The following is a 23,834-nucleotide window of genomic DNA, read 5'->3' as shown; positions in this document are numbered from 1 at the left end:
GCAACATACCTCTTTCCTCCTCACCTAAAATTTTCCATTACAGACCAGTAGGACCACAGATTTACTTCTCCCATCCTTCTCTTCCTTATCTCAAATACAGCTCCTAGTTTCTTTCTTTCCAATTTTCCCTTTGTTTCAAACACAGTTTGTTTTTCCCAATGCAGAACTCCTACAAAAAATATGGTTAAACAAAGTTAAAGAAAATCCATGAGCATGTGAGAATGACCTGTGTGAGCAGTTCTGGGCCATAACATCAAGAGGTAAACCCTAATAGTGAATCAATGTGTGTACCAAAGAGGTAAACCCTAATAGTGAATTAATGTGTGCACCAAAAGACCTTTCAAGCCCCTCCAGTCACCCTGAACATGAGTTCAATTCCCATTTACTCTCTTCCAACAAGATCAAATTTTCTAACAGACCATGCTAGAGGATTTGTTCTCCCAAATTCCATGCTTAAATTCCTATGCAATGGAAAACAGTCATCTTCATAAATGAAACCAAGTGATCCAATGAAAGTATTTATTACTGTTCCACCAACATGAACAGTCAAACTCTGAAAGTGTTCACCAAAAAGCAAAACCAGTCACAACAATATTTTATCCACAATTATGAAGACGTATGCAATCTTCCATAAAAGAATTCAGTTCTGTTGTTATGAGTCCATGATAAATGTTTCAAAGTCATGGTCTAAGTCTGAAACAAGGGCATCCACAAAATCTTCAACTGAAGGGGATTTCTGCAGCATACCTACAAAAAAACAAGACAAGACACTCTTCATCAGGATGCTGTGACCTTGACAGCTTCGTCAGCGGTAGCACTTACTGCTAACTAACTTTTAATGTCGCTATACAGCAGAAACAGCTATCAGATTTCTTCGTCAAGAAAAAAGTGCAATTATAGTGTAGAGGGATTATTTAATTTCTTCAAGATACCTGTTACACATTTCCACAGAATTGACAGATTTCAAGGCTTTTAACTGATTTTTGTGATTAAGACCTTGTTTAAGCAGGGAATTATATCTGTTTTAAAGCAATGTTACTGTAGACTCAGTCATTCCTAAATGACTGAAATAAAATAGTGATTGAGCAGGTATATAAGTCTCAGTTCTGACCAAGCCAGAAAATAATGTATTTTCTCAAAGCATTACACACACCTTAGAACCATTTAATTTAGCATTTAAAATACAGCTATATCTGAAAATTTTGACAAGGCACAAAACATAAACAAAAGCATTTTTAATATACTGCAATTTTAGTTTTGCTTTTTTACAGTACTAGGACTTACCTTTTTTCAAGAATTTAATTACTATATCTGTTAGCTGTAGCACTTGGCTACACCATAACAGACAAGAAAATTAGCATCATGAATTAGAATCATGCCCAAGTACTTCCTCAGGTAATTCTATACACAGAGAAACTAAAAATTTCACCCCTTCCCCTCCAGAATCCCAATTTTTATATGGCATGAGAATATACCCTTTAAATTACTTTCAGATGTTTCTTTGTATTTAACATCACCTACAGTTGGTCTTTTCACTGTTACTAACATTTTCAAGATTACACACAAAAATTTACTGCATAACTTGTACCAGAAAAAAAAAACACCCAACCAAAAAAAACCCAACCAAACAAAAACAAAACAAAACAAAACAAAAACCAAACCACCAAAAAACAACAGTACAACTGCCAAAAAATGTAAAATTTAATCTTTGTATTTCTTTGAAGTTATCTTTCTGGCATCTGCTGCCAATGTAAATATAACCTTGTTCTACCCTGATCGGTGTACCTACTGAACATAAATTTATATTCCTTCACATCCTCAACAATATTTGCTTTTGGTGGAAATTATAATTGCATGCTGCTAAAAGACTATAATCTTTTACTATAACACAAAGATTCAAAACCCATCAGGAAACAGATCAGCTCAAAGTAAATTGGTGTGAGAGCAATCAAAAAGAATTTTCTTGCTAAGACCTTACAGAATTCCATTTCAATCTGATTTAAAAACATGTTACAAGTGTCAACACAAACTGCCATAGCCCAGTAGATTAACAGCAAGCACTAAAAGGAAAACAAATCTCACACTATATAGAGGTTGACTGAAATGCTGTTAAATGAAGTTTGCATCAAGCTATTTTCAAAATGAAAGAGAACAGAATTAATATTTCCAAGTACTTAGTAAACTTGTCATCTACTCCAATGTTAGAAAAATCACAGTGGAATTATCTGTAGTTCACAATGAAAAATGGCTTGCTATGTGCTGGGCTGAGAAACAGATGTGTGCAGATAGCCAGCTACTGATCTGAGCTCCCCAGAGAGCCGTGGCCTCTTGCAGACTCCCTCTCTCGGGTTCCTGGCTGGGGAATATGCATATTTGCTCCCTAGCAGCCTTGGAAAAATTCCAGTTAGAGTCATATTTTCCTGCAGTTTTCACAGAAGAGGAGAGTGCCTTGAGAAGGTGACAGGGATGGTAGCCCACTGGAACATGTACAATCACCCCTTTTTCACCAGATACCATGATTGAGAGATGACTGTAAAATACTGCAGAGATGTTATATAAAGATGGCCATAATAGACATAACCACCACTCCTTGAGCCCCATTATACAAAACTCTCCTGCCATTACTGGCTTTATAAGTAACAGCCAGTCTGGATGATGTTCAGCCAATTCTTTGACACACTAACAACTACTCTGCCAATTATCAATACATTGGAAAAAACCAAGAGCCAACAGTATAATGATAGGCAGAAGAGAAGAAACTGAAGCTGGGATTATCTTCAAGGAGATTTAATTTCCCCTCTTACATAAAAACAGCAAATCATAACAAAAACATTCCAACCCTTGATATTACAAAATTAATAAAAGAAATATAATTAATTACAGTATACTTGGATATATTTTAGGGCAGCTGAATACAGTCTTACCAAATATCACTCAAAACTTGTTACAAATTGTATTTATTTATTAAAACCAAGTTTGCTTTAAATATGTAGGAGATTCCAAAATCATTCTGGCAATGGTGATGTCCAACTGACCTCTGATCCAGTAGTTCCAGCTTTTGATAACAAAAAACAGATTTCAGATTTCTTGCATTAGTGGTTTGTTGCACTCCTATTTTCCCAACACTGACATCAAAAGCAGACCCCAACAGACTTCATTTTTGCAAAGAAGGGACGGAGAGTAACCGAGGTCATTGCTAAAGAGCTCCTACTGTAGTGAAATGATCATGCTCTCATTAAATAAATAACTACAGATTTTAGAGCAAGACAGTTCCAAAAGAAACAGGCAATGATGGTATTTTCTGTGTTTTAACCTCTTACTCTACACCGATGTGCTAAAGAGTATTCATGTCTCTCTTCAAACCCCATTAAAATATATCAAAGCAAGATCAGCCTTGATATATTGTAAGTACTCAGCACTTCAGTCTAAATGATTTAGTAAGACGTCCACAAGGTCTGATGGTTGCAGTTTTCAAATTTAGGAGTGTATTTTAATACGTTCAGCCCAACTCCTATTTCAGCTCAGTCTCTCCCAAGCCTAAGGCAACTGCATAGCTTATCTTCACCGCTTTGAAGTTTCTTTCACATTACAGCACTGTGGTTAACCACACCCTTTTGAGAGATGGTTAGCTATAACCTACAATCACTGAAAATTGAGAGAAGAATAAAGCCTGTGGCAAAATTTGGCCTCTGCCCCCCTGGAACACTAATTATTCTGGGTCCATGTAGTTTGAGCTAACATATGTTGCCATTCACATAACCTTCTAGGATTTATGCATATTTCTTACACTGTCAAAGAGACATACAATCATTACTTGAAGATTTTTGCAGCCTCTTCAAATTATAATTACTCCATGAAGTACAGTCTGAGGCATGGAAAGGCAAATTTTCAAACAATATTGGAGCAAATGGGTGTTTGTTTATACAGTCAGTTGGTTTGGTTACCATGTAGGCTCAGAGCTGAGTATGACTGTCTGCAATGTAATATGGCATCAACAAAGCAGGAGCGCAACCTCACACGCATTTTGCACAAGGACTTCTTCAAAAGCCCCAAGGACAATGTGGCTGCACCAAGGCTGCAGGAGAAGTGCACTCCAGGATATGTTCCATGAGCTTAGTTCCCAAAACATCCAACCCAGTAGTTTTCACACTGCAATTCACTTTCTGCCTATGCACCTGGGTTTCTTTCCAGCCAGAGAGTGCCAAGGGAGAGAGGGAGGAATGGTGCACACCTGAATCTTGTTCAGACCTGCAACCAGCAAACAACTGGACCTGGAAGGGATACCTGGGTTATATAACTTCAAAGGAATTTGGAATCCCTAATGCCATGTAATCCTAGGAAGGAGAAAATCTGCAAGAGCCATGTAATCAACACAAAATCACAGAGGAATCAAGTTCTTCTTAAAATGTATTTTTTCTCTAAGGAAAAATTAAAAGAAAATAAGCCTATCGGACAAAACACTGTCTACCCATTTTCAATTGCTCCTGATATCCGTATTTGTGACTATTTCTGTATTTCAGTGACTATCAAGGGGGTAAGATAAAAAGGATCTCTTCAGAAAATGTTTAAAAAGTTCTCAAAAAACCTCTATGATTTTGGCTTTTTAAAAGGAAACAAATACCGAGAGAATCAAATGCAAACAACAACAACAAAAAAGTATATTGTGTTTCCTAATTAAAGACTAGTTCAAACAGGAACCTTGTCAGCAACTCCACAGGTCAGATCCTTTATCTTTCCTAATCAGTACATCTATGGAATCATGTTGGAGAAAGATGAAAAGCTAGGGTCATATCCAAACACAAAAGAAAAACAATAGATAGCTTCTGAGAAGAAAATCATAACAAAGAAGCTACATAAATGAAATGTGCTCGTGAAGTAACCTGCTATTAAACAGCCAATGAACATGGCTAACTTCCTAATGAAGTATGGAAACACTTCAAGGGTGAGGCTGCAGATGTGCATCCGAAAGTCAGACATGTGCAAGCCCATATAAAAACCACCTGAAATAACAACCTAAACAACTTTTTGAAATAGGGTACTAGTGAGCACGGATTCTGGACTGTTTCTCTGAAGAGGAGTAAAATCAACAAGCTTTAAAGTGGAATCTGTCTTTAATCAGTTATGTTTTGTTGTTTGCTATGGGAGCACAGTTTTGCAACTGATGGAAACCAACAGGAGATGGAAGTCAAGTAGTATGGAATATCAATAATGAAAAAAAAGCAGCAGGAGAAATCAGAATCTCATTGAACCTAAACAAATTGAATTGTTCCTACTTTTCTCCATAAATTCTCATTTTTTGTAAGAAATACAGACCAATCAAGTACAAAAATATAACTTTTTTCATCAGATGTGTTCTATGATTTAGCTTCCAATAATTCCAAATCACCAAGTTATTGTCTTGTCAGAACACCTGAGTCACCCTGATTTCATTCTTCAGGAAGTCACTCAAGCACGTTTGTTTAGTTTTTTACTTAACTACTTTTACTGTCTACAAATGAACATCATGATAGGCACAAAGAATCTGCTGATAAGCACTTGTTATTTTTACGATCTTGAGTATCAGTTAGGATTTCTGAATAAGAGTGTAAAAGTGAAATTCAGAATACAAAAGTGGCCAGGGAGATAATCTGAAGCAAGGAAGGTGTATCTTTGATGGAAGAGGATCAGATCATGGCACACTTAAGAAAACTGGGCATAAACAAGCCCACAGGCCTGGGCAGGATGCACCCTGAGTGCTAAGGGAGCTAGCAGATGGCATTGCCAGGCAACTCTCAGTAATCTATTAAAACAGGAGAGGTACTATAAGACTGGAAAAAAGCAAAAGTCATGTCTATCTTCAGGAAGAGCAAGCAGTAGAACCTAAGGATTGAGGTCAGTCTCACCTCAATCCCTAGGAAGGGTCTGGACCAACTAATCCTGGAAACTGTTTTCAGACTCACAAACAGCAAAAAAATCAGGAATAGTCACCATGGATTCACCAAAGGCAAGTCATGCTTAAATAACTTGATATGATGAAATAACTGGTCTGGCAGAAAAGAGGAGAGCAGTGCACGTCACCTCCTTTGGACCTCAGTGAGCCCTTTGACACTGTCTCCCATAGGATCCTATCACATGCAAGGGGGAAAGCCAGATTTACTTCCATAGATTTTCTGTAAGACCATCCACAGATGAATTTTGAAACTTCATTCAAATAGTACTTGATTCACAGAAGCACACTGCCAGCAACTTCAATATAATTTCCAGGACATTCCAGGAAAATTCCATGTTCAGTAAAATAAAGAATATATCCCAGAAAGCGATCATAAGCATATCTGGTATTTAAAAACATTTTTTTCTTTCTCTACCATATGACTTTCAATGTAAAAATTAGATATGCTTGTAAAGATGAACATTCCTGCCTGGCAAATTCTAATCCACAGTTCTGGGCTACAGTTTTTCAAAGTTACAAACACAAACTCTTCAAGAACAGTAAAGAGAAGTAAGTTTGGGAAGTCATATTGAATTAAAAGTAACCGTGTAGATCAGAAACATAAGTAGACAACCTAAAGAATATATAGTTGCTTAATATATGATGAGTCTAAGGAGAGCAGAGGTCAAGGCCTCAAATATAAACAGATGGGTCAAAGAACTGAAATGTTCTAGTCATGGAACTGTGCCAATCTCATGATGAAATATAGATATGTTACCACTGTCTTCCTTATCTGTAGAAAAAAGTCCCAGAAGTTCAAGTCTGCTAAAATGGAGTTTACAGAGGCCAGTGAATTCATACTCATTCTTAATACTAAGAATTTCAGAGAAAGTTGAGAGATGTGCCAGGACTTAGCAAGTGCTCACCATAGGAACAGCAAAATTAATGTTTGGTTTGAATTCTGCAACATTACACAGGAAAGTCTTTACCCTGATTTCAGAGATTTGAGATAAAGTCAGCAGTTTCTCAAACTTGTTTCATTCTCCTGGCACTATTTTTTAAGGTATGAACACACAGAGTATTTTTGCTATGGGTATGAATGATTTTTAGAAGTTATTTTCCAGATTCAAGAGGCAAATCTTGTAGTGAGATGAATAATGAATTGTGTTTCTTTATTACAGTTGTCAGAGCTGCATTTCATGAAAATGTACACTCGAAGTACTGATACAGCCAAAGATATTTTGATGACACTGAAATGATGCGGCCAAAACAAGTTCAACTTCTCCTATACAAAATAACCAGAGATTTTATGAATTCCATGTACGGAAAAGTTACTACTTTATTGTTCCAAGAAATAATGTAATCTATCTTCCTTCAAGTTTATTCTGAATTCTTTAGATAACCTCGTAACACAAACCTTTCCAACACTTTAGCCCAGCTATCTGTGTGTACTCCACATACCACAAGGAGTTCAACCGACCATGATGCAAAGGTGGTGGCCAGTCCACTTAAATTTTTCTTTCATAAATCCAGTGAACATCATAATTAAAGTAAAAAGACCAAGTTGGGAAATGCAGTTAAGTAGAAGTTCCTTCCTTTTGCAAGGGAATAAGAGAGTTATAACTGATTTCCTACCTTGCACCATCAGCATGGGCTCCTTTCCACCGCCGTGTGCCAGCATCTCCCTACGATAGCGCTCCCCCATTGCCCTGGAGAAACACAGCTGTTAGAGCCATCTGCAAACACAACCTCTCTAGCCTTCACTCAGGTTTGCTTCTAGGTTCTCTACAGACCTCACAGACAGAGACCAAATGAAATTTTCTACCCTGAAACAATGGCTGGTGCCACATTAGCTCCTCAAATTCAAATTACATTTAAAATCCCATTATGAGGAACTGAACTAGAAAAATTTTATTCATAGCAGTGTGTGTGTTGGTGCCTGTAAAAGTTAATTTGTGAAGAGCATTTCAGGCTTCACTGTGCCAAAGGGAAAAATTGCTCTGTTACTATGTCCTCAACATTCAGCAAAGGTATAAGAATGCTTACAATTTGTGACCTCACAATTTGCTTTTTTAATTTCACAAAGCAAAATGAGTAGGAAAGCTCTACTGAGCTTTGATGTTGGTGACATGAAGCTTGTTTAATACCCACAGTTGCTTTGATTTCAATAGAAAATTACAAGTTATTAGGCATCTATGAATTTCAAGCTCTCTAATTACATCTAAATAAGGATTTCAGTGTCTCCCAACAGACACACCTGTATTTTAAAACATTGGCACAATTTTTTTGCACCAATGAACATGTCCCAAAGTGTATATATATATATATATATATATACACACACACACACGTATATTTGTGTGTGTGTATATATATATATTTCTGTGGTTATTTCCTGCTTTGTAGCATCTTAAAATCAAGAAAATACTAAAAACTAATTTGCGTCAAAAAAAAGCCCACCACCTAATTTGTTTCATGTTTTCCAGAAGCAACTAGCATTTCATTCTATTTAACATTTCTGTGTTTTTACCTGTCAAATGGGTTTTGAGCAAAGCACTGTTTCCACACCATAGAGGCAACAGCCCTGGACATGAGGTAGGAGTAGTATTTGGCACCGTAGCCCACGAGGTGACTGAATCGCAGCTGCCAGGCCTGTAAAACGAAAAAGAACCCCATGTTATCTTTTAAATTCTTTATGCTGTTCAACATTTCCTTATGTATGATGGAAGAAATCTGATCCTATTAATGACAAACAAAAAAGAAAAAAAAAAAGAAAGAAAAAAAAAAGCCCCCAGAAATAAATCCCAGAATGAACAATACTTTATCAGAAGAAGCATTTTTCAATCTAAATGGCGTGCATCCAATAGGCTGATCATCAGGATTGAAACTATATATAAACAGGATCAGAAGGGGGGAAAATAAAGCAGTAAAATAAATTACTCATATTTGATGATAGCTGTGTAGTTCTACTGGTCTTGAACAAAGCCCACAATTACCTTGTTACAAGTAACACAGTATGTTATAATTTTCCATGTGGGTATGTGCAGTATCACATTCAGAAAAGTTCAATTTATAACTTTTGTCAGAAACAAAATGGTAATAGTGATTTGTGTTTAACGCTATTAAAAAATACAGCTTTCCATGTGGCAGCCATCTTAGAAGTACACAAACTCCATCCACATGCAATGCCATAATTCACAGACTTGTCTGCACATTTTTATGTGTGTATATACAGCAGATTATAATCCACAATTATACTGCTATTCATTTATGGATTGTTACTTCACATAGTGACTCATTCAAGTGATGATAGACTTTTTTTTTAATGCTTTTTAGTGTTGACTGTTTCCTTATGTTTTCTTAGCAAAGAAAATCAGAACTATCAGCCTTATCTTCACAGAAATCAAAATAATTTTTTCTTTTTACTTCCCTGACTGCAACAGAATAATTTAAATTGTGACAGACCTCCAAAAGTCATCTGGCCCAACCCTCACTCAAAGCAAATCCAGCTTTTGAGAGATTTCTCAGGGCCCTGTCAAAAGTCTCCAGGGATGAAGATTTCATCACCTCTCCAGTGTGATGTGTTAAGCAAGTAGGTCCAAACTGAAATGCTGTTTCCCAACAGATTGAAATGAGAATGGATGACTGTAGAAAGGTAGAAAGGAAGGAGTATGAAACTTCCTCTGCCCTTTGGTTCTGAGGAAACTCCAAAGAGAAAACAAGTGCCCTATCTTATTTGCCTTCCTATCCAAAGTCAAAACTCTTAACATTCTTGTGATATGTCTGTTGTCACGATTTTTGCAGGTACTATAAAACACAGAGTTTCAAAGAGGAACTAAAAGATAAACAATAATGTAGCATAACAGATGTTTTAAATTTAAGTCCATGGGTTCTCAGATACTTGTTCTTATCTACAGTCAATGGCTGAAATTCTGATGAAGCCAAATAAAAAAGTGAAAGGACAGATGTAATTTTCCAAAACTATTTGTCTTTGTGATTCTTTAGCACACTGTAATTAACAAATTCCTTCTATTTTACAGCTGAAATAAACTATGCTTCTTTATTCAAGAAATTCCTGATTATTATCTTACTCTCTATTACCCAAAAAGATGTATGTCCATTCTAAAAAAAATGACCAACTGAAAGGGTGGAAAAAACTAAGTATTTGGCTTTTATTTAGTCTTTTTTCCTTAAAAGAAAATAGAAAAAACAGTGCTTCATAATCTAAATTACTTCCAACAGCTGATGAGAAACAAGTTGCTAGCTATGTGACCTTCTCTGAGCAACAGCTACAAATAAAGTTCTCAAAGTCAGCTGTAGCTCAGCCATTCAAAAGCTACTTTTTACAAGATGGTTACCTCCACCGTAAGACAGGTGCCCAAAACAAATGGAATTTGCCATGGGTGAGCAATTGATCCTGTACTGGTGACCTACACAACTAAAGTAGGAGTAGCAAGGTTAAATGAGATGAAAAAAGACCTCCAGCCTTCAATTTTCCTATGGGTCTTGATGCTTGGTACAAATTCTTTAAAATTATTGACTTTTTTTCTCTTTAAGGTAAAGCACTGTACTGTATCTCACTGTAATGTGTTACAACATCCAGCTCAGACACAGAGTCTCCACTTTGCTTTGAAAGGTATTTTGGTTGCCTTTGAAAGGTATTTGGTTTGGGATATGTTTATACTTTATAGCTAGAGTTTTACTAACTAGTCCCTTAATTACAACCATAATCATTACACTAAAAGCACATTTTGAAACAGAGCAGAGAGACTACATTTTTAGAAGACTGAGCAGGAAAACATGTCAGTTTCTTTTATAATGAATTTTAAAAGTTATGATTGGAAGTTTCTACTCTCTCTCTCTCTGGAATGTGGAAAACTTTACTGACGAATTGGTTTCACATACTCAGAAATGGTTTTTAGGCTACAAACAAAAATAATTTCCAGGTGTTTGGCATACTGAAGGATATTTCTACCTCTCCCATGAGAAAGGAATTACTTTGATAATCATATAAGCTGTAACTAAGACAATATGTCTTACTTGAAACCTCAGATTATACAGTTTCCTCAAATGCTCTTGGCATTTAATGGTCTGCACCTAAACCAGCTCATCTGCACTTCCAGGTTGATCAACTACTCAATTTATTGGGTTCGTTGAAACTCTGTATCACAATTAAGCAAGGAGAAAAGAACAACTTCTCAGCAATCTGTCCAAGACCAAAAGCTTGATTTCAAAGTCTGCACCTAAATGGCCTCAGTACACTCTGCTCAATTTTGTTTCACCTTGTCTTTGCTAGGTTTTACTAACAAATGTCACATTGTTTCCTTTCATAAGAGAAAAGGAAACTACAGAAAGACCAAGGAATGACACTGCTCATCTCCCTCTCTGCATCTGGGGAGGCTTACAAATATGATGAAGTGGAAATTTCAAAAATTTATTTCAGAACAGAACAATATCTAAAACAAGAAACAGAAATGGAGGATGAGTCAAACTGAAACTAAGATAGTTTTCCCACTGCAAATAGCAGTAAAGGAAAACCAATAACAGTGCTATTCCCTACTGAAATTTGAAGCCTGTATTTAATTTTTTTTAATCAGTACAGATTTTCCCCACTCTAGAGCATGAATAACTCTAGCATGTCATCATTTCCTGTCACTACTTTTGTCCAAGTCCTCACACTAAGTTCCTGATCAGGAACTCCCAGTCTTCAATATTACCCAGAAACCATTACATTATTCAAGTACATTTTCTGATTCTATTCTTTCCTAACAATTAACTTTTCAAGACTGGATTTAGCTACCTATAAAAATATATTTACACATTAAAACCCCATCCTCTACCCTAATTCACAAGAAGCTACCTGCCCACATAAAAAAACTTCTTCCTCTCCTCCTACTTCATACAGAGGAGAGATTATGACCTAGGCAATAACATGTTCAAAGACCACAAGAATATATAGGCTACTGCTCCATTAAAAAGTTCTATGATGAATAAAAAGACACCCCCCATTACTGGGGTGATTATCACAAATAACATTTAAAAATATTTCTCACAAAAAAGAGAGACATTTTAAAAGATTATCAAAAATATTTAAAACTAAATGATTGATCTTGTAGCATAAAACTCCATTTCTCCATGGTAATAAATTCAGCTATAAGATGACTTGATTTCTTGTGTTATTTCCAACAAGGAGATATTTCTTCATTAAAAAAAAAGACATATCAAATTCCCTTTTGGACAGGGTAAAGGCTAGACATGCAGAACTAGGGCAGTCTCCTTATTAAATGTTATATTTTTGGTAAGCAGCTAGAAAGTTAATGAAGACTCTGGGTAATTGCTTACTTCAAAAAGTTCCATGAACCCATTCCAGGAGTTTATAAAACAGTGCATTTTACAGCATAGCCCATGGGTTATGATAATATGCCATCCACAGGTCATGTTCATGCCTGCTTTTTATTCAGCACAACAGACTGCAATAAAGGTGTGTGACTGATCCACTGCTGCTATTAAACAGACTTTTTTTCCACCAACATTATCAATCTTTTCTTATAACCATGTCTGAAGCATTTCCAAAATTCCATGTGCAATGGCTTTCACCCCATCATGTGAATACAAAAATACCTTACTGATACTTTGTATTCTCACTCCTTATCAGGAGTTTTTTTTAAAGTCTTTGCAAATACATTCTTAGGGTAAGATTCAGTTCATTTTACTCTAGCCACCTAAACTATATGTGTCTTGCCCAAACTAGTCACATAGGCCTCCCTTGTAGTAGAGGACAGAAATATTTATCCTGTTATCTTTTGAGAGGATAGGATTACTGCTTTAGGAGAAATCTGAATAATTTACTACACCTTCCATCTTCAAAAGTTAAGCCTCTTCATTTTAACAATACGGTATGATCAGTTAAACCAAACTATTTTAAAGGTTACATTACTTTAGGATTCAATTATTTGAATTTTAAATTTAGAACTGTTAATATTGTCACAAAAATAATCTGATACAAAAATTTATATGTGATGGTAAAAAGACAAAATTGAATGAAAATCTGTAGGCTTCTTAATATATACTAAGCTAGCTTTTGCTTGAGTGGCTAAACATGGTTCTGGAGGGTTCCACTAATTTCATCATAAATCAGTTCTACAAAATCCTGCTACACCTTCTGAAAAGAAATCCTACAGAAATTCTTGACTATTGCTTGGACTTTTCAAAACATTCTTCCAACAGTTTCTGCTTTAGGCACTTTAAAGTACATTTATGTCCATTTTGCTTTGCATCTTAAGACAAAAAACACAAGTGAGAACCTGAAAAGACTCAATACTAAATTAAGGGAAGTACTCGTGTCATTTAAGACTTCTAATTACAAAAAGTGTGCTACAGTAATTACATCAATGAGAAAGTTGTTGAATTGTTTCCATGAAGAACCGTATTTGATGGAGATGATATCTGGTACCCTTCCCCTTCTTAATTAAAATTTTATTCCGGCAGGAAACCCAACAAAGGAGCAGCCAACTTATCTCCTTCAGGGGCTACTGGGCGGAGAAACCCCTTGTGTCTGGCACTCAGGTGACACTGTTGCTCCTAATGCCCTTGAATTTAGCTATCAGCAGGGGTGGATAACTCTGGGAGGTCAAGGGGAAGCTGCAGGCTCTGGTTCCTTGGAGCCAGGAGAGAAGGGCAGTTAGCATGGGAATCAGCACAGGGTATTTATCAGTACCAGCAGAAATCCAGGACCATGCTGCTCTGCCATGCAGACAAGCACACTTTGGCCAGTGTTTTGAAATGGTTGATGAGTATCAGAGTGCAGAGTTTGCAAACTGTTTGTGCCACCTTTGGAGAAAAGCTGTAGCACTCCCTGACTGACTGTAGAAACAACTCTCTGCATAGGTAAGCAGCAGCTTGCATGGTCAACTTACATTCTGGATTTTTGACCTCAACCCCTCTAAGTTTTAAAGAATTACATAATCATTCTTCTGTAGTTTCACAATAATAATTAAATGCAATAAAGAACCACTTTCTTTCCTGAAGTTTCTAATCTTGCTTAGAATAACAGAAAACTAATTTCAAGAAACCTCATCTTGTGCTGCATCTCTAACTCGCCTAATATCAATACTCTTCAGTTTTCCAGTGCTCTGCATTTCTGTGCTAGGAATGGAGAGAACACAAAGTAAACCAAACCAGAGACACTGCTGACATTTCAGAAAGTGAGTCAAGCAAGAGATTAAGACTTCAATTTATAACACTTCCATGTTTTTATTATAAAATGATAAATAAATCTAGCAAGGCAGGAAATGTAAATATTTTTGCAGTTGTTTACACTAAGGAAGAGGAAAGGAATTTAACATTCAATTAACCACTTAGGTGATTCTAGATATGTACCAAATGGTCTTTGAATTGCTTAAAGAAAAATATTTCATCTTTACTTATAAACTATTCATGAATTTGAGCTGCTTATAGCAAAATCATTTAGAACTATTTACTCTATACCCTCTTTTCTCCTCTCCAGAAATGGACTGAGGGAAGGAGATGGGGGTCATAATAAAGAATACTGACATCAAAAATCTGTATGTATGATTTGCATTGCTTCAAATCTTTAAAAGACACCGAGATATGAAAATTGATTCTTTATTGTGTCCTTTAACTGATCTTATTTGGACAAGTTAAGAGACAGTGTTACTTGTAAAAATTACAGCTAGTCTTTGAAGCGAAACATAAGAAATTTGCAAACATACAATTTTCAAACAAATCTTTCATGTAATACCAGGCAATTCTATACAGATATACATACACATGCAATAACCCCCTCTTCAATTATAATTAGTAATTTCTATTACTGCCTAAGCTTTAAATTCATAAGCCTGAGATAAACAGAATCGAGTCACCGTTTCCTTTGCATACAGACTTGCACTGAAGCCCAAATTTTTTACAATACTTTTCCAATTAAACCTAATTTTAAGTATTGACCTATTATTTTAAAATAAACATCACAAACACTGCTTAAAATAAGCCCTTACAAAACCAAGAAATACCTTAAGCAACGTGGTAACTGCAAAATATATTTGCAAGTATAACTTAATCAAGTAAAGTACCTGAACCAACACTGGAAGATGAAATCACTACCTGTTTACTGTTTATTTACTATCTTAAGAGTCATTTCAGAAATGGATTTAAGGGATCACAACTCTAATCCTTAATCTGCTACAAGTGCAGTGTGAATTTAAAGAAATTATAATCATCTCATCTCAGCCACCTCCTGTGAAATAAGGGTGCTAATAGTTCCTTTGTCTTGTTCTTTTCTAGTTTGACTTTTCATAGTCCCCCACAGCACTTGAAGAGAATTTCATTTCAGACTCTCTAGGCTGTGTTTATGGCAATGAGGTATTCAGCTGTATATAACACTGTCAAATATAGCTCCAGTAATGCAATCTCAGGGGGGAAAAAGAACATGGGAGCCATGAAAACAGAACTATATCAAACTAGATGAAGCTATCTGTGCTTTCTTATATATGTACAATACATCTAAATATATTCAGAATTTTAACAGGAGACATATGCAAGTGCTTCTTGCACTGGTTCTTAAAATGGTCTCCCACATGGTAAATATGGCAAATGCTATCACTAAAGTATGTTTGAGTTTCATAGGGCTAACACTTGGAAAAAGAATTTCCTTAAAAGTGCTTCATATCTTATGATATCTGTAAACACTCTACTGCTGTAGATAGTTGCCCAGTGAATAGTGTCATATAACCACTGGAAAACAAATCTTCAGAGTATTTGCTATCAGCATTTTCTTTATCATAAAATGAACTCAACTCCACAAAGACAGAAACCTAAACAAACCTTGAAAGGTGACTTTAAGAGCTTTTCAAAGTCCCAGCATCTACTTTAATACTGACCTCAGCAGGGCACTTCTTGAAATGGCTTTTAGCTATTAATTATTTATAGAACTATCACTTCCCCAGAGTTCACTGTGCACTCCTTTATTAATCTTTTCCTCAGACCCAGACTCTTCAACTCGATTTTACAGTATACTTTTAAAAAGGCTCATATGAAAACTAATCTAGGGACTTGCACTCTGTATAAACAACTTTAGTTTCCAACATGGCAAGGTAAAAAATTACCTTGAAGGGGTTACACAAACTTCAAGGGGTTGAGTAATAACATATGACTTCATCCCTCTTCAAAACTCAAAAAAGTGCAATATGAGCAACATCAGTACCTTTCAAGTAACTGCAGAGGGAGAAGTGGAAAAGCCATCCTCTATGAAGGCTCTCTGGCTTTACTATGAAACTTATGTCTCTGTGATCTACAACAGTGGTTTCTCTAAAACTGCCTACAAGAAATGTGAGACATACTGGGTGTCTGCTTCCCTCTTCAACAAATGAGGGAAAACAATACTTTAAATGATTAGATACTACCCATAGTCACACTTGCTATAAATTACATAATTTTTCCTCTCCTACTATTTTCTCATTGATAAGAAACAAATAATCACAGCCTCAATTCCAAATATTTTTTCCATAAAGATTTTCAATACCATTCATGTGTGCCCATATAAATTTCTCTTTGCTAGCCCAATACTGGATTTCCTTAACTTTCCTTGTAGTTCCTGTTTCCAATCTGGACAGATTCCTGGTGATGTCCACTTAAAATGTCCCTGTCTGAAACTAAACTTCCACCTGCTTTGTCAGCATGTTTTCTGTGTGTTGACTCAGCAACAAATCTACATTTTGGTAGTACAATTATGTTTTGCAAGTGTTAGAAAGCTTGTTAAGCATAGAGTTATGCTATCAATTACTTACATCCTGTTACCAAGATCAATCAATGTCTTAGGAAGAAAGTGGATTTTCCCATCTGAGGCAGTTCTTAACAAAACTGGAGTTATTTTGCTCACTTGACTGTTCTCAAGGTACTTATGAGCTGCTTAATAATTGCTGCCATTACTTGTTGAGTGACAAAATCTGAACAATTAGTCTACTGTTCCCAAGTTCTTCTCCCTTCATAAGGGCAGTTATCATAACACTACTACTTTTTCATGAGTTTGTGAGTGATAATTCCTCCAAGTCACTGACTGTTCTGACAAGCTTAAATATTCTGGAAATCTGACTACATCTAATCTAGTTATTCTATTTTATTCTGTAATCTCACTACTGTTTTAATCCATCTCAAAAACTGCATGTATTACTTACCTAATCAAAATTCACTTATTGTTCAAAAAATGTTGAGGCAGAAGAGAATATCACTGCTTTCTCTGACATTTACTGTTGCTCTTTCTCCCCCTCTCCTCTTGTTTCTTGAGTAATTATGGAATTCTATTACCTTCTCTACTTGCAAATCTCAACTCAGTATTTCTAGCCTTTATTGTTCTGAATTCTAGCATTCTTTTATTAATTATGTCTAGTCATACAATGATTTCTACTTTTTATTATCTTAATAAAGTTTTGAAGGGCTTGGTTCTTTACCGCCCAATCTTTTTTGCATCAGGATGGTTTGTATCCTTGGTTCAGTCTCTTGGATAACTAAATAATGTCTTTTGAATAATCATACTTAGCTATGTTCCAGTTCCAGCAAATATCTGGCAGCCTTCCTCTTTTTGATGCATTGTTTTTAATTATTATTGCTGGGTTTGGTTTCTAAGCTGCTTGAAACTTCCACAGTTTTACTTCTGGTTTGTTAGAACTTATCCTGTATTCTGTTTTTCACACTTTTATATGGCTTTTACTTTTCTAATAACCTCCCTTTCTCAGACAGTCAGATATACAGGCTTTTTCTCCCACTGAGTTCTTTTTAGCATCTTATTGATTAGCACCATAAATTTTACTCTCTCATCTGCCACCCAGAACTGTTGTTTTAAAAGCTCTTTGCCAATACCACCCATTCTACCTTGTAACTGGTTTTTGACATTTTCTTTAACTGTCTTTCAGTTTTCCTTAGGTTCTAAGGTTACATCATAGTTTAGCCTAATAAATCTAAAATGAATTTTGGAAGGTTCTAGACAGAATAAATATGAAGTGAAATTGCAGTTTAAAATTTAAAACGTGGCCACTACTTAGCCTTCCTTACCAATAATTTTAAGATTTATGTTCACCATTTGAGTTAAGTTTTCAGAATTCAAAACCACTTTTACCATCAGAGGTTAAAGGTTATCTCTTATTTACTTTAAGCCAGCTGCCTCATTGCTTGCTCAGTCTGACTATTTATTCTTTTTATATGCATTACTGATATTCACATGAAATTTTATACAAAAACAGAGTTATATATAACCGCACATTAGTAGTCACTCCAAAAACCTAACAAGAAATCCTAAGACAACAAATGCCACAAGAACACAGATGGCAAATTCTGTAACAAGATACTTCACTCAAATTGCCAGCCAGCCCTCAGTAGGCTGAGGAATAAGCCTGTTAAAACTACACTCTCTTGCACACAGATTTTCTTCAACAACAACAAAACAGGAGGCTTTGGCTCACGGCAACCATGTGTGATGCAAAAACTATTTTCTCTCTGTAGAGAAGCCAGTTCTGCCTATTGACATCAACTCCTCCTCAGCTGACCAAACACCCATGCCTCTGCATGTTCCCTGTTAATGAAAAACTTGTGTTTTCAGCTCCCATGGCAAGCCACATCTCCCCGTAGTGCCTGACAGCCTCCCTGAGCAAGCACTCCAAATGTTAGGTTGCATCTCATCCATTGATTTCCTTTGTCAGGAACAAGACAGACACACAACCATAGCAAGTCAGGACAAGGGCCTAGGTGGAGCCTTCCAAGGTCAGGAACCCTGTCTGGGCAGAGTCCTCCCAGCTGCAGGAAGAAGACAGACTAGCAACCACACTGGTGATACACCATTTTCATACACATCTTTGCTCTAGGGTATCTCTCACAATACCTGCCTTGTCTTCTCTTGGCAAACTTGGCTGGCTAACATTTTTGGTCTCACAGGTGTTTTGGTCTTTCCAAACACTAGCAACCATAGGCCATGCTGCCAAAGAAACTTACACTCTGGACAAAACTATATAGCCATAATTAAACCTGTAACCTGATGCACACTTTAAGGTACCAGTAAAGGTTCTTCTGAAGTAATCTGTATTTTTAATATGTTAAAACAAAAAGGCATATAGCAAATTATTCAGTGTTCCAAAAAATATCAAAGGCACCCTGCATACCAACATGTTGCCTCCTATCAAAAGTAATTATAATGATGTGTGCGGTTAAATTCCAGCATCTCACTTTGTATTCAAGTACCACACAAGAAATTCAGCTGTTTCTGGAAAAAAAACCTACCAGAAGACCATGTAATTTGAAAAATGCAAAAGGGACTATTTGGCAGTCATCTAAAAAGGAATCCAGATTCCTTGTGCCTCACTCTTCAAAATCATTTTTCCTCACAGTCACAGTCAAACCATCTCCCACCAAAATTCCAGATTAGGAAAGGTTACTACAATGGACAGACAATTAATATATTGAGTCCATAATTTTCTGAAAATAAGAATTAATAACTCAAACTACTTCACAAAGAAAATACAGGTATGATGATCCGGGCAGGTGGTGTTTATTGTACTACTACGTCATTATTGAGAGCTCTTCCTGTAACTGCAGGAGGCTGCAAACTCCACTGTCATTGCAGAGTCTGTTTACACTGTGTGTCATTTTCTGTTACAATATTGAACCAAGCCCCCAGCAGGAGATAGGAATTATTATGCTTGGCGAAGGACTAGCAGTGGCATATCATTAAGTTCTGATAACTGTCTCAAAGGAGAGTACTTTTCAAGTCTGAACCTGGGGGACATGAGGGGACTAAGCAACAGATTATGGGGAGAAACTTTGATCATGTCTCAGATTGATCAAAGGGTCACCCGATACATTTTCAAAAGCCTCTCTGGGCATCCTGGGGACAAATGTAGAAGAGACCATGGGAGACACTCTAAAAGCAGACAGTATCATCAACTGCAAGGCAGGCCATAATTAATGAAAACTGACTTCACAAGAGATCAGAAATAAGCTATGATTTGAACAAAAGTTTGGAGCAAAAGCAGAGTACTGAATTCCCCACAGTGCACAGATTTTGACACAATGTACATTCAGGAAGGAATGGCTGGAAAACATATGGTCATTACTATTTTGTTCATCTTGCTTACCTACAAGAATCAAAAAGAAGACTGGCTGCTTTTTAAAGGGATCACAAGGACTCAAGAATCCAGTGAATAGCAAAATCACTATTCGCTTTCTAAACTCTAACACTGATCTCCTCTGGCAACAAAAACTGCCAGACTCTACAAAAACAGGCAGATACATTTCCTTGCCCCCTGCCTGGCAATCATCAGCTTCTACATTCAGTAACAGAGCAATGAAATCCCAGTGGAATTTCATCCTCCAGGAGCCAGCAGTAAACTCTGTATACTTTTGAACAGATAAGCAATGGCCAGCCAGAAATTGAGATTTGCATTATTCAGACAAACAAAGTCTAGTGGGGTGCTGTTTCTCCATGCTTCCATCTGACTTCCTTTCTGCCTTGCATGTGGCACCAGCTCCCGTGGCCGTCTGCATCAAAGCAGCCAATGCAAACATGGCTTTGTGCAATGCCTGCTGCCCCAGTGCCTGCAAAATCTGTTTGAATGGCAAATACAGACCTCAAGAGGACTTATTTTCTGCTATCTCTCAACAGGGCTTCTTTTGCACTATCCCTCCTACTGTTAGCATGTAACATGTGATGCTTAGGTTTACCTTAAACAAGTACAGCCCATAGGTGCAGCAGTAGCTTTTACTCACTAGGTGTAGTCTCTGTATGCCTCATTTTGAAAGCACTGTAACAAAAAGACACGTGCAAATTGTCCTATTATCTGAGCTGTGCCTGAGAATGACAGAAGACACATGCTGTGGCTCTACTCCAGAAAATAAGTTTGTACAATAAGACTGAAGCCCAACCAAGTACATTCAGAGGATATATACTGTGTTTACATGCCTGTCAAGAGCAGTAAAAGAGAATTATGGTTCATCAGGAAGAAATAATAATGGATGCTTGACAATGCTGCTACAGAAAAATCACATTAATGCAGTGAAGATCCTTACTAAGGAAGAAATTCACTTATCCAACAACACTAGCTTAAGACATAGAAGCCTGACTTAACAATACATAATGGAATCTAAAGGTATAGAGAACAGATAAATTCAAATAATCAAAACACTTTGTTTTCTCTGCCAGCTCTGTAAGTGTCTAGCCAAATATCAGACAAAAAAAACCACCTGGTCCCTACTACTGTATTTCAATGTCTAGCTCTGAAATCAAATGAAAGGATGAAATATACTTTTCACTTAAAAACCCCAACCCTTACTTCAAGGCTTTTATTTTTTTTATCTGGACTACAAATTAAACATGCGAATGTGTCTCAAGTTTGGAAGGAGGAACAGCAAAGGACAGCAAGACAAACTACAGACATTAAATATTCTACAGAGTACTAATGTTATTCTAATGCATTGTTTCACAATATTTTACTGAAAATTTAAACTGTGTTACAGTTCTTGACACTAATTTTACATTCAATAAATATAAACATAGACTTTCTGATTATTCAGAAGTTCACAGTATATTTTGCTGGGATTAAGTTCCAGGCCAAAACCTGCTGTCCCACTTCAAAATGATCATAGCCTCACGACAAGATGTTACACTCTTTTGGAGGTGTGAGCAGGGGCAGTACAGTTATGATGAGGGAACAGATGTCCCAACATCATTCTCAGAGAAGTAAAGACATTTTGCTAAGGAGGAAAGTACATTTCCTGTGAAGCAGCAAAAGCATTTGGGTATTCTGACCACAGTGTCAAACAGCGACTGGGGGGGCCAGGCTCCAGGCAGGAATTCAGCTTCACACAGACCAGGAAATCCCGTGACTGCCGTATACAAACAACATCTTTGGCTGTCACATGATGTACAGAACAAATGTTGTGATGAAGATCAAAATTAGATAGCTCAGTAGAACTCCAGACTTCTTCACTTTCAGATCACACATGAAAGCATAAATGACATGACAAAGGTCACAGGAATAGACTGAGTAGAAGAACACTTCCGTTTCCTGTTTCACACTTTGTCTCATGCTGACAGCATACACACACCAATTGCAGCACAGTGTTTTGCTGCCTTTTATAAGCAGCCTTTGAAAAGCTCAAATAAACCCTCTTTCCAATATATTGTTTCCAGTGCCTTCTTTACTAAGAAAATAAAGGCAAGGTAATGAAGTTCATCATTAAAAGACTACATTTATACGAAAACATCCCTCCTCTCTGGATAAAGTGAGTGAAAGAAAGAAAACTCTTTCAATATAACAATACAGCAGTAAACACATGAGTGTGCAGGGCAAGGGTCATGGAGAGGAAGGGGCATTATTATGCTATCAAAGAAAAGATGCCGTTTATACAGTTATTCTGTTGCTACTCACTGTATTGGGTACATATGGCAATCCATAAACTTTCTCCTGTGTTTCCTTTAAAATTTCTGTGGTTGACTTTTTTAGAGGGTGTTTACCATGGTAGATTTGGTCCAAGACAGCATAAAAAACCTGAAGAGAGAAAACACATTTGTCTTTGACACATGTTATTGGCATATGAAAACCAAAAAAGACACAAAGAAAAGAACATGAGAGATGGACTAGGGGGAGGGAATAGTTTAAATATATATGGTTTGGAAAACTTCTATAATTAGCATAACATGGTAACGTTATACAAGGAGGGAAACAGATTTTTGGAGTCCATCAACCACCACCATCATAACCTTTCATAAATCCATGTTTATGTCATTTATCACACTGGGAGTACTAAACTGTCTGCACCTTTTAAATAAATTCAGATCTGTCCCTAAGGCCCTCCAGCAATTCCTCTTTTCAAGAAAAGTATTTTTAAATTCCTATTTTGAAGTTATTTAAGTGGACACTGCAAAATAAGCTATTTCAAGACATGTACATGCAGCCATGAGAACACCTCACCCCTGCAGGGGCAACTTATTGCTTAGGCAGCGAACATAAGAATTATGTTAAGAATATTACAGAATCAATGAGGTTGGAAAAGGCCTCCAAGATTATCAAGTCCAACCTTTGACCTAAAAGCACCATGCCCACTACACAGAGCTGTAAACACTACTGAGTTCCTGCCAGAGCCCTGCAACAGTGTAGTACCAAGGCCACTCTTTCCTTTATTTTAGCTCTTGCCATCAGAGCAATAAATTGCTGAAGGGTAAGCTTAGCTGAAAGCACACTGCACCAGGGAGGGTACTGTGCCAGAAGTAAGAGCTGATCCATAAGCAATTTTTAAGCATGTGAACTACAGCAGAATGCAGGTGCATGACCAGATAACTGAGGTGTTCAGAGAGTGGGAAAGCAGCACCATTAAAAAGACTTTCCAAGCAAAGACAGCAAGGCAGAGTATCTGGAATGGTAAGAACAAACATGAAAGAGGCATGGACAGAAGAAATTATTGCAGCCTTTTTTTTCATATGAAGATTTCGTATTTTGTGGAAGTGCAAGGAAGACAAAGGACACCCACTGCTTTTCAACATAAGATATTTTTAAGTAGTTTGATGGATCCAGATGCTCAAGGGAAGAGGTCAGGTCATCCCGTAGTCAGCACACTTCATAGGAAAGTTGACAGTAAGGAGCCTCAAAAAGCTTTTTTGTAAGGAATTAAGCAAATAATTTGGCTAGAGATTCAGGCCCAGTCACACTCCTATAAGGAGCAATACCATCCCCAATGACATAAACACACTGTTCCAGGAACTATAACCATGAAACTTTAGGAAAAAAAAGTTGTTTGGATGTTTTCTGTTACCTAATTAACACAACTCCTTGAACCTCAGAAGAGATTCTTTATTATGAAATGTTAGTACAAATAATTCTGAACTCTTTAATAATTTATCAGAATTCAGAATATTTTTATTTGTTCTGGA

At 36.7% G+C, this 23,834-nt stretch overlaps 1 protein-coding gene across 1 annotated transcript in view; it reads right to left on the bottom strand.

Annotated features, from left to right (window-relative positions):
- Positions 1-505: 505 nt before the first annotated feature.
- The window catches only part of MIPEP (mitochondrial intermediate peptidase), a 69,374-nt gene continuing 46,045 nt past the window's right edge, over positions 506-23,834 (bottom strand). Inside the window, exons 16-19 of the mRNA XM_071434060.1 lie at positions 22,336-22,455; positions 8,439-8,560; positions 7,544-7,617; positions 506-747 (exon numbers count right to left, since the gene is read on the bottom strand). Coding sequence (XP_071290161.1) covers positions 653-747; positions 7,544-7,617; positions 8,439-8,560; positions 22,336-22,455 — 411 coding nt within the window. The 3' untranslated portion in view covers positions 506-652. The remainder of the gene's footprint in view (positions 748-7,543; positions 7,618-8,438; positions 8,561-22,335; positions 22,456-23,834) is intronic.

This window comes from Agelaius tricolor, unplaced genomic scaffold (genome assembly GCF_023055355.1).
Source record: "Agelaius tricolor isolate 1412-34295 unplaced genomic scaffold, bAgeTri1.0.p SCAF_9, whole genome shotgun sequence".
In the NCBI taxonomy this organism is placed as follows: domain Eukaryota; kingdom Metazoa; phylum Chordata; class Aves; order Passeriformes; family Icteridae; genus Agelaius; species Agelaius tricolor.
The sequence above is the reverse complement of the archived record's forward strand: the minus strand, read 5'-3'. Positions and strand labels throughout refer to the sequence as shown.